Below are 12,903 nucleotides of genomic sequence, written 5' to 3'. Positions count from 1 at the left end.
AAATGATAATTTGATGAGATGGTGATTGCCACAAAGATTAGGAAAGCTGCATGTGTAACTCCCTGTACTGGTGATCCATGAGGTTCTCATGGTCGCGCTTTTCATTTCTTCTTTGTCAAATAATTTCTTAAGAGAGAGAATTTATGGATATCGACTTCTTTGTTATGAGGACCACAACATTTCGGAGAATATGCTTACTCCTTCTTCTTATGTGTGTCACTTCTAACTGCCATTCAGAAACCTCAGTAACTTCTTGTATTTTCCTGGATACACGTGGGACTTCGATGATAAAACAGTGATACACACCAGATGTAATGATACATTTGAAATGGTTGCCCCTACCCTGTATCAAAATACACGTAACACATGCTGTACCCAATAGAGACAACAACACTAATACACCCTGTCCCTAGCAGCTTCATCCCACTGCCGGGAATTTCAGTTAAAAGAATTTTTTAGAAACAAAACAAACTATTAATATACTTTTAAATTGATTTTGTTCCCTCTCAGCGAAACACTGAACTTGACTCAAATCAGACCATAAGTAGTTTGGGTTCAGTATCAGAACATTTTCCCCCAATGTTCTTATTTCGCATGTAAGGCTTCGATTTGATGGTGTTTGTTTCTACACTCAGCTAGTATTATGTCAGTGGTAAACTCTGACCAAATGTGCCACTCGGCATCTGGGGGAAGTAATTAGCACTACACCACCTGGTGGTGAGATGGGGAGTGTATGAGCAGGGGGGATTACTCAGATTACAGGGAAGGGGCAGAGTCTGTATGGAATGTACTTAATTACAAAATACTTTGTATGTAAGTAGATATTGCTAGTGCACATAAGTCACATTTAATCTTGTCAAAAAAAGGGTTTATTATGTGAGAAGTTCATCAGTTGATTGGCAGCTTCTGAAATAAGATTGTAATTGCTCACTGGATGTGATGTTGTAAAATAAATCTATAACTGTTTGTACTCCTTTCAGAGAACAGAATTGTATATCTTGAAGCATTGACCGAAAATAATGGATGCAGATCAGAACTTGAAACTTTAATTTCTCATCAGAGAGGGTCCTTTAATTATAGAAGATCCATTAAGTATCTCATAAGAGATTTATTTAATTTTGCAAATAAAAACAATTCCCCCAAACCCTGTGTCAATACGGAAAAACAAACAAGGATTCGATTTATGATGGAAAAACCAAAATATAACTGGCTGTAAAATGTACTGGTATATGCAGAATCTCTATATAAATACATACAAACAAACAATGGATCCAAACGTTGTCAGTTCAGCTGTATAATCATGGGCCAGGAGATAATCACTTTAACAAGATATCTGATATTGTCCTCATGCAGAATCAGACGTCAATGCTCCAAGTACCTTTGACATTTAGCGAGCATCTGTATGACCCTTTATCAGCAAAGAATAGACACCTTAAACATGAAGCCTGTTATCAAATTTTCACCTACCATAAACCTGGGAAATGTGGTAACAAGGTTATTAATAGATTTTTTTCTATTTTTAAGTTGCAACCCTCATTGAGCTGTCTGGGCTTACAACATGTGATATAACAGGCTTGAGTGGCTACATCTGTGAATGAATTATTTCTTGTTTGCCATCAACACGAGGGAATCAGTAGGGATATAGTCTGCCTTGTATTACTAACTTATATATTGATATATATCAAAGAAATATCCCACATCCCCTCAAACAGCCACTGTCTGCATGGGCAAGTTTTGAAATAGATTCCCTCAAATAAGCCAGCATATGCTAATGTGGTTATGAAGTAGGATAGGTTAGCGGAACATGTTCGTGTTTCACACTTGACCTGACAGTGCAAAGGAAACGGAAGATATCTTACACATGCCGTCAGCTTGTTCATCCAGTGTGAGGATTGTCTCCTGCTAAGATTGGGGATTACAAACCATCAGTTTCCATGTCTAATGTAGTGGATGGACACCTGGCGTGAGTCTCATGTCCAGTTCAGTGACCAGCTGTGTGTCAGGACAAACCTGGACACGCTTGGGCTGCGAGTGAGGTGGACAGACACTATCTCCCAGCTGGCTGTGGATGCCGTGTTCCATGCATGGTGTGTATATAAGGAGTGGGGGAATGGGGGAAATGGCAGTCTTGATGTGTAGAAGAAATGACACAAACTATACATGTGTACAGTGTTCTTCATCAGTTTGCAAAGCTTCCATCTCCCTGTCAACTTTTGACTATTTTCTTTAACATTGTAGTTATTGGTAGAAGGTAACAGAATCGACTCTCCTGCTCATTGATAGTGATTCAGTGACGTAACATACTGATACTCTACAATGGACTCATTAGTGAAGCAAACACTTATTGACACTTAGTCATCATTAAGAGGCACAGAAATTCGTTTTAAATTAAGTATACAAATACTAGTCCTTTTTTATGAATATCATTATGTACTATGTATCATACAGCTGTGAGGTAATATGTATTATACAGCTTGAGGTAATATGTATCTTACAGCTGTGAGGTAATATGTATCATACAGCTGTGGGGTAATATGTATTATACAGCAGTGAGGTACTATGTATCATACAGCTGTGAGGTAATATGTATCATACTGCTTGAAGTAATATGTATCATACAGCTGTGAGGTACTATGTATCATACTGCTTGAAGTAATATGTATCATACAGCTGTGAGGTACTATGTATCATACAGCTGTGAGGTACTATGTATCATACAGCTGTGAGGTACTATGTATCATACAGCTGTGAGGTGATATGTATCATACAGCTTTGAGGTACTATGTATCATACAGCTGTAAGGTAATATGTATCATTCAGTTGTGAGGTACTATGTATCATACAGCTGTAAGGTAATATGTATCATTGAAAGATATTGATAGATATGTTTGATATTTGAGTTACAGATAACCAGGCAACACCTGTGATATAAGTGGTATGATCTGGAAACTCCTTACATCATTATTGATCCTGTTTATAGAAGCACATATTGACATGGGGGCATGGGTGGTCCAGTCGTCGAGTTGTATTCCTGTATGCCAGAAACCTATGGTCATGGGTTTGAATTCCAGTTTGCCTAGATCATGTTTCTAGGTTTGTATGCACCATACCTGTTCTAGTGGGTTTTACAAAAGTGAGGAAATGCTGAGACCTTCACTTCAGGCTTCCCCCCACATTAAACTGACTCGCTGTGATACAACTGTTCATAGCAGTGCTAAACCTCACTCACTCACTCACTCACTCACTCACTCACTCACTCACTCACTCACTCACTCACTCACTCACTCACTCACTCACTCACTCACTCACAAAAGAGAATGAAGTAGTAGAGTTATTGCCTGAGAAAGCTAACCCATCCCAAGCAATCAGACATTCAGTGGCAGCATGAAGTGTTGATTGAGATGCCTATGTGAAACAGTTACAAAGCAAGCAGCTCTGTTGATTGTAGGGTGTGTTGGTCAACTGTCAGATGCTTTAGTCGTGTGATTTCTAAATAATACTGAATGTCAGATCAGTGAAAATTGGAAAACTTTTATGAAAAAATTTCAAGCACTTCACACTGTTGCTTTTATTCTGCTTGAGTCCCCGGGGTGAATGGACAAGCATGTAAGACATGAAGAGATAGGTGGTATATATGTATATATATGTAGGAGGAGCTAGAGGGAAGGGTCTAGGGCTTCCACGAGTCCAAATTTTTGGACTCGAGTACCCGAGGGGTGAAACTCGACTCGTACGCGAATACCCGAAAATAGGACGTCCTTTAAGAATATTGGTTCATTAGATAAAAATTGCCATCTAAAAGTATTAAAACATGTTATAAGTATAATTGAACTGCACTGAAATGTAAATAGAGAGCGTCCATGGAACTTGTTTATCAGTCAAAGTGTATGGACGTGTTCAGTGTTAATGTTTGCTTGTAACTGCACTAATCTTAATCACGACCTTCAAAAACATTACGTCACGTCTACAAATACTACAATACATATTGAACACAAACCAATTTTTTTTCTGACGATCAGCGTTTCATTCGACACCTGCCAACAAGCACGAACAATAATTCGCTGGAAGAAAATCGATAATGTGCATCACGTGACATACACGTATACAGTACTATACACAGCTGCTGGGCTGCAAGACTAAGGCCGCTAAATATGGAAATGTAGTACTATAAGTTCATTCATTCATGAGTTGGTCACGTTTTCAAAATGTACCAAACTGTCGACCTGTCGCTTGATTTGTAAGCACTGAAATAGCACATATATACCAGCTAATCAGTTGTTAATCTGTGAAAGGGAATACACTTGGCATTTGATTCGGAGCAAAGAAGCAATAATCGCCTTGGTACATTCAATTTCTTAAAGTCGGGAAGGAAAAACAATAATTACGTCTATTTTATGTGACATTCTCAATTGTTCTTCTACTTTCTACAAAGAGTACATTATTCAAACAATATTTTTTTAAGCTTTAATCAATATATTGATGAACAATTGAACATTGAACAGAGTGATCTCCCCTTATCGAGTACTCGAGTCCTTGATAACGGACTCGAGTCCCCTCTAAAACCGACCCAGCCCCAAGTACTCGAGTACTCGTTGAAGCCCTATAAGGGTCACAACTTTCCTGCGACACCCCGCTGTAGGACAACTGATACCTATCTCTAGATAAGTCTTAAATATGTAGTGGAGGATGTAGAGGGAGAGGCCATGACCACGAGCTTGTAGGTGCTAAATGATTGAAGGGATAAAAATGTCTCTGTCTGTTGTTGTTTGGTTTGAAGAAATATGATTCTATGATATTTTTCATTTTCCTCTTTGCATAAATGCAAAGTTACATGCCCTTGGTGTGTGAAGATTTTAGGGAAAAATTAGTTGGAACAAAACAATAAAGTATAATATCTTCTCCCCCATCTTCCCGCGGCAAGGGAGTTAACTGACCATAAAAGTCCAGTTTCCACCCTTGCCGAACTAGACTGGTATTATGGAGTTACAATTTGGCTGGACTAACGAGTCTATGCATAGTCCAATTTTATGCATTTCGCGATGTAAGACCCGTTTTATCACAATATAGATCTTGATTATCGAGCAGATCGTCCTGACTTGGCGCCGCCACTTTGTTTGAAGCAAATGCATGTGATACGAGAGGTGGAATCTGATTGGTCCATAGGAGAGGCTTAGAAGGGACATCACTGGTAATAGCCACTGGTGGCGCTACAATTGAGACCAGGAATTCCAGCCTAGTTCGGCAAGGGTGGAAACTGGACTTTTAAACTCTCTTGCCTAGGGAAGATGCTTCTCCCCTACCGCACGCTTACCGTAGGTTTTCACTGAATCTTCATGGAACAGATTCTCTTCATGGGATCTCTTTCCTTTACAATAATCGATTCCGATGGATACTTTGTGTATGATATTCAAGGAAATAGTTTGGTACAAATGCTTTCATCAATGCTTCTAACTGGTGGAAAATCCTTCAGCCCTTTAGGCGTGTTACATTTCAGCAGTTCCATCTGAACCCCAGCATTGAATGGGATCGTGTTTGTTATGATGTCTCACCTTTGTAACACACACCAGGTTAGGAGCTGGTAGGAGTGGTTCATCCACCACACGTGGGCAACACACATGCACATCACACGTGCACAACACACATGCACAACACACGTGGACAACACACGTGCACAACATACATGGACAACACACGTGGACAACATGCATGCACAACATACATGCACATCACACGTGCACAACACACATGGACAACACACGTGCACAACATACATGGACAACACACGTGCACAACACACATGGACAACACACGTGGACAACACACGTGGACAACACACGTTGACAACACGTGGACAACATGCATGCACATCACACGTGCATAACACACATGGACAACACACGTGCACAACATACATGCACATCACACGTGCACAACACACATGGACAACATACATGGACAACACACATGGACAACACACGTGCACAACACACATGGACAACACACGTGCACAACACACATGCACATCACACGTGCACAACACACATGGACAACATACATGCACATCACACGTGGACAACACACGTGGACAACATACATGGACAACACACGTGGACAACATACATGGACAACACACGTGGACAACATACATGGACAACACACGTGCACAACACACATGGACAACACACATGGACAACACACGTGGACAACATACATGGACAACACACGTGGACAACATACATGGACAACACACGTGCACAACATACATGGACAACACACATGGACAACACACGTGGACAACATACATGGACAACACACATGGACAACATACATGGACAACACACGTGGACAACATACATGGACAACACACGTGCACAACACACATGGACAACACACATGGACAACACACGTGGACAACATACATGGACAACACACGTGGACAACATACATGGACAACATACATGGACAACACACGTGGACAACATACATGGACAACACACGTGCACAACACACATGCACAACACACATGGACAACACACGTGCACAACACATGTGGACAACATACATGGACAACACACGTGCACAACACACATGGACAACACACATGGACAACACACGTGCACAACATACATGCACATCACACGTGCACAACACACATGGACAACATACATGGACAACACACATGGACAACACACGTGCACAACACACATGGACAACACACGTGCACAACACACATGCACATCACACGTGCACAACACACATGGACAACATACATGCACATCACACGTGGACAACACACGTGGACAACATACATGGACAACACACGTGGACAACATACATGGACAACACACGTGGACAACATACATGGACAACACACGTGCACAACACACATGGACAACACACATGGACAACACACGTGGACAACATACATGGACAACACACGTGGACAACATACATGGACAACACACGTGCACAACATACATGGACAACACACATGGACAACACACGTGGACAACATACATGGACAACACACGTGGACAACATACATGGACAACACACGTGGACAACATACATGGACAACACACGTGCACAACACACATGGACAACACACATGGACAACACACGTGGACAACATACATGGACAACACACGTGGACAACATACATGGACAACATACATGGACAACACACGTGGACAACATACATGGACAACACACGTGCACAACACACATGCACAACACACATGGACAACACACGTGCACAACACATGTGGACAACATACATGGACAACACACGTGCACAACACACATGGACAACACACGTGGACAACACACGTGCACAACATACATGTACATCACACGTGGACAACATACATGGACAACACACGTGCACAACACACATGGACAACACACGTGCACAACATACATGCACATCACACGTGGACAACATACATGGACAACACACGTGGACAACACACGTGCACAACACACATGGACAACACACGTGGACAACACACTCGGACAACACACGTGCACAACACATGTGGACAACATACTCGGACAACACATGTGGACAACACATGTGGACAACACACGTGCACAACGCACGTGGACAACGCACGTGGACAACACACATGGACAACACACGTGCACAACACACGTGGACAACACATGTCGACAACACACATGCACAACGCACGTGCACAACGCACGTGCACAACGCACGTGGACAACACACATGGACAACACACGTGCACAACACACGTGGACAACACATGTCGACAACACACATGCACAACACATGTGGACAACACACGTGGACAACACACGTGCACAACACACGTGGACAACACACGTGGACAACACACATGGACAACACACGTGGACAACACACGTGGACAACACATGTGGACAACACACATGGACAACACACATGGACAACACACGTGGACAACACACGTGCACAACACACGTGGACAACACACGCGGACAACACACGTGGACAACACACATGAACAACACACATAGACAACACACGTACATATGCAGCACTGTTCAATTGTCATCTTAGCTTGCAATTAAACTTCACAGTGACTGGGCTGCTTCTGTGTGTCATCCTGTTTATTGCCCAGGAAGATGACCAGGGTTATTGTATCTGCTCATCGGTGTGGAAAGTGTTGATGTCCTGCAGTAGTTGAGAGTTCCACCGTCAGTCTATCACTGCTCATCATACTACAGACAGTCATAGTTTTCCATGACCTCCAAGATAACATCTTTCTGATAAGATCTCCTCTCATTTTTTGTGTCCAGATATTGCTTAGGTGCTTACAGTCCCATCTTCTTTCTCTGCATCTTGTGTGTAGCTGTGCTTGAGTCCATCATTACATGCCCCTCCTGACCCTATGCTGGTGACACTGATCACTTTAACATGGTGTAACAAGGCGTGCATGCTGCTTGAAACCGTGACAAGTTTTATCCGAAACTAATGAAGTGACATGAGTTTGCAAAGTTTGCAAAGTTTGCATGCTTATCTGAGAAACACTTGTCAAGACTGAGTTAAAAAATTGGAGCTATGGCCTTTGATACATGAAACGTTACTTAGTTGATAGTGTCTGAAAAGTTTTATCAGAAACTACTTGTGTCACATGAATGAAACTTTGAAAGCTTATCTAAGTGATACTTATTCAGACCCTGTTCGAATATTGGTGCCATAAAAATTTTTTTTACCAGAGTTACCCTCCCTTTCTCCAGGCTGTAGATTTTGTGCATTGTTTTTGCAGTGCATACTTTTTGACAATCAGCATTGAGGTAAACACCTCAAACTCTAATGTGCCCCATGGTGGGGAATGTGATAATGCTGTTTTCTTGTTTGCCTTTATTTCAAACTATCACAAAGAGCGTTCACATGGAATCAATTTGTTCATATAGCCTAGCTAGCCTTTTAAAATTGTATTTTCCTATCACATATTTACCAATGAGTAATTTTTTTTAACCAAATGTAATTTATGTCACTGTTAAGAAATATGACACACACCAATGATATATATGCTGACCTCACATTGCCCAGGTATCACCTCCAACCTCTGAATCAGCATCAGTAGATGAGTCCTTGTTCATTTGAATGTATTAGTAACAACACTGCCCTATTTAGTACAATATGTGTTATCTAATCATGGTATGAAATGTATTTCATGATCTGACAATTTTTTGACAATTTTTTAGGGCAGGGATGATACTCATGACTTGCCCTCCTAATGACATACCATCCAGATCATGGTCAAACCCATCTGCAAGAATCATAGCCCGCCCACTATTTCAGCAAATTGAGGAAATTGGTCACCATGTTAATCCCAGCTCCCAAATGAGTAAGAGGTTGGTTTTATGCCGCTTTTAGCAATATTCCAGCAATATCACGGCGGGGGTCACCAGAAATAGGCTTCGCACATTGTACCCATGTCAGGAATCGAGCACGGGTCTTCAGCGTGACGAGTGAACGCTTCAACCACTAGGCTACCCGACTGCCCTTCCCAAGAGTGCCATGAGTGGGTACAATGACAAATGACATGACACTAATGCTAAGTGACATGTTATATATATCTCTACATGGATACCATTAGAGTGTCTCACAGTCCCTGCACAGTTTAGTTTTCCTTCCGTCCAGCCCTTACTGTAATGCTACAGCCCTAAATGAAGCAAGTCTAGATTTTACCCAGGTTCAGGAATCTCACTGGGGCTCCTTTAAATTTATGAGTAGTTGTATGCTTCTAACAAAACTATATATTTTCAGAGACTAAGTGTTAGTCCAGGCTATCATGTACTGAATCCCCTGGGTATGACCTGAAGGGAACGCCTCATTATCCCCAATCTCTCCTTCTTTCATCACTGCATTAATTACTCCTAGGATCATGAAGCACTTGTTGAAAAATGCCTCATCCCAAATTCATAATCTTCACAAGTTAACTTCCTCAACACAATAAGGGTAACTGATGTTTTTTTGTGAACATGCAGTACCACAGACCTAATTAATAATATTTAGGTCCATGGCGGTTCAAATAGCTGATGAATCTGCTGCAGTCACACAGCGAGTGTCTGTTTCAGCACCCATGGATACAATGCAGTGACTTCATGACTGTGTCCACCTGTCATCTCATCACCGGTCACGTGACCTTCAGATCTCACGCACCATCACGCTACTGTGTGTGGGCTGAGATCACCAGCGACACATGTTGAGTGTAGAATGCTAAATCGGGCAGTTTATATTGAGTTAGGATGTACGTCATCTCACGGAATGTACTCTTTAATACTGCAGATGTCATAAGAGTGATTGTGTTGATTCATACTTATGAACATCAATGTTAATTTTTCAGCTATTTGTTAAAATTATTTCTCAGTCTAATAATGTTGATATATTCCAGTTTATGTTTTTGACAGTAATTAAACTCCAATTATTAACAAGCTTCAATACAATATGGGGGCAATGACTGAATCCCAGAAGCATCTCTGACAAATTACTGAAAAAAATGTCAAGATAAATTGTTGGTTTTTCTTGTAATCTCAACTAAGCCTGCAGCACAATGAATCAGACCATTACAAACTATGTCTGTATACCCACCTCCATGTGATCCCCACGTACAACCAGTTTATTACTGTCTGGGGGCTGGTTTCAGGGGGGGCTTGGGTGCCAGGGGGGCTTGGGTTGGGTGCCAGCTGGGGGGCTAGAGCCTGGGGGCTGGTGGCTTGGGGCTTGGGGCTGGGGGCTGGAGACTAGGGCCTGGGGGCTGGGATGAGAGCCGGTGTTTTAGTCCTCTGAAAGCCAGATAATTGTTTAGGACTAACATGGTTTTTTTCCTCAAGACATCCAGCATGTCCAGTTAACAAGTATTTTTTATGTAAAGCCTGACACCAAATTATTTTCTTCCAATATTTTTTTACGCAATTTATTTTCTTTAAATAAATCCCAGCCAAATGTTTCATCCCGGGGCGGTGTCAGTTTCCAACAGTTAGGTGCCAGATATTCTGTCTTCAACATAGTTCAGGAAGATGTGCACTCAGAGATTGAATGTATCTGCCATGACTCATGTAACAAGTGCTTGGTAAGATCTCCTAAGACTGAAACACAGAGTTTTACATTAAATACCTCGGAGCGTCCTGTTGTCTCAGCAAATCTGCCAAAAGTCTGAGACTTTGTTTCTGTTAAAGTACTTGTTGCATATGAATAACGCATCCATCTGCCTCCTCCTCCATCCTACTGATGCCAGTCAGCTATACTAGCTGGAAGTAGAAACATGATGTGAGATGTAGCAAGGTGGTTGAACCCACACCTGCACCCTGCATACAGGACACTATTCTTTGGCAGTGTGCGTGTTTTGAAGATGTGGATTATTTGTACCATAGCAGGAGGTTGGAGAGGTGATGAGAGTTTTATGGTTTTACCTCATAGCCAGGTAATGCTGGGAAACCACATGACCTTTCTCCTGCTTCATACTGGCACTTGTTGATGCTGGTGTAGAACATGGTGAAGGTAGACTGGCTATGAAGACAACTGTACAGGTGGGTAGAGGTAGAGACAGGTGGGTAGAGGTAGAGACAGGTGGATGGGTAGAGGTAGAGACAGAAGGGTAGAGGTAGAGACAGCTAGGTGGGTAGAGATAGAGACAGGTGGGTAGAGGTAGAGACAGGTGGGTAGAGGTAGAGACAGCTAGGTGGGTAGAGATAGAGACAGGTGGGTAGAGGTAGAGACAGGTGGGTAGAGGTAGAGACAGCTAGGTGGGTAGAGGTAGAGACAGGTGGAAAGAGGTAGAGACAGGTGGATAGAGGTAGAGACAGGTGGGTAGAGGTAGACACAGGTGGGTAGAGGTAGAGACAGGTGGGTAGAGGTAGAGACAGGTGGGTAGAGGTAGAGACAGGTGGGTAGAGGTAGAGACAGAGACAGGTGGGTAGAGGTAGAGACAGAGACAGGTGGGTAGAGACAGAGACAGGTGGGTAGAGGTAGAGACAGAGACAGGTGGGTAGAGACAGAGACAGGTGGGTAGAGGTAGAGACAGAGACAGGTGGGTAGAGGTAGAGACAGAGACAGGTGGGTAGAGGTAGAGACAGGTGAGTAGAGACAGAGACAGAGACAGGTGGGTAGAGGTAGAGACAGAGACAGGTGGGTAGAGGTAGAGACAGGTGGGTAGAGATAGAGACAGGTGGGTAGAGGTAGAGACAGGTGGGTAGAGGTAGAGACAGAGACAGGTGGGTAGAGACAGAGACAGGTGGGTAGAGATAGAGACAGGTGGGTAGAGGTAGAGACAGAGACAGGTGGGTAGAGGTAGAGACAGAGACAGGTGGGTAGAGGTAGAGACAGGTGGGTAGAGATAGAGACAGGTGGGTAGAGGTAGAGACAGAGACAGGTGGGTAGAGGAAGAGACAGAGACAGGTGGGTAGAGACAGAGACAGGTGGGTAGAGGTAGAGACAGAGACAGGTGGGTAGAGACAGAGACAGGTGGGTAGAGATAGAGACAGGTGGGTAGGTAAAACAACAGTGATGAAGACAATGATGATATTTTATAGACTTTCATTCTGTGAGTTGATACAATAATAATGCTACATGTTAATGTCTGTTATGTTTCTAAACCATCCATGATGTGTGTTTTGGGAAGGGTCTCCCGGCATCCATTCCCATTCAGATTGTAAATTCCATGAATACTATAGCAATGTAAAGCCAACGTTCCCCCATGCATATTCCTGTGGCTGTGGCCTGACTAGATGACGTTGCTTCAATCATAAAGCAATCAAATTTGACGTTTCAAAGATTTATTTCTATATGTGGGCCCCTAGATATGTCTGTGTAAATCACCAGACTACCCTGTCCTTTGAATGCATCAACTGTGAGATGTGCTTGCTTCAGAAGGCTGGAAGCAACAGCTT

At 42.6% G+C, this 12,903-nt stretch overlaps 1 protein-coding gene across 5 annotated transcripts in view; it reads left to right on the top strand.

The window, feature by feature from the left end:
• Positions 1-12,903, top strand: part of LOC139444821 (FYVE, RhoGEF and PH domain-containing protein 1-like) — a 72,170-nt gene that overhangs the window by 26,343 nt on the left and 32,924 nt on the right. Inside the window, exon 1 of one of the 5 annotated variants that reach the window (XM_071225792.1) lies at positions 1,847-2,087. The exons of 3 other annotated variants lie outside the window; for them this stretch is intronic. In XM_071225792.1, the coding sequence (XP_071081893.1) occupies positions 2,085-2,087 (3 nt within the window). In that variant the 5' untranslated portion in view covers positions 1,847-2,084. Of the gene's footprint in view, positions 1-1,846; positions 2,088-11,466; positions 11,545-12,903 lie in introns of those variants that run through there. One more of the 5 variants, XM_071225791.1, reaches the window with a different exon arrangement.

Source organism: Haliotis cracherodii, unplaced genomic scaffold (assembly GCF_022045235.1).
Source record: "Haliotis cracherodii isolate W230 unplaced genomic scaffold, xgHalCrac1.p SCAF_6, whole genome shotgun sequence".
Lineage (NCBI taxonomy): Eukaryota > Metazoa > Mollusca > Gastropoda > Lepetellida > Haliotidae > Haliotis > Haliotis cracherodii.
The sequence above is the reverse complement of the archived record's forward strand: the minus strand, read 5'-3'. Positions and strand labels throughout refer to the sequence as shown.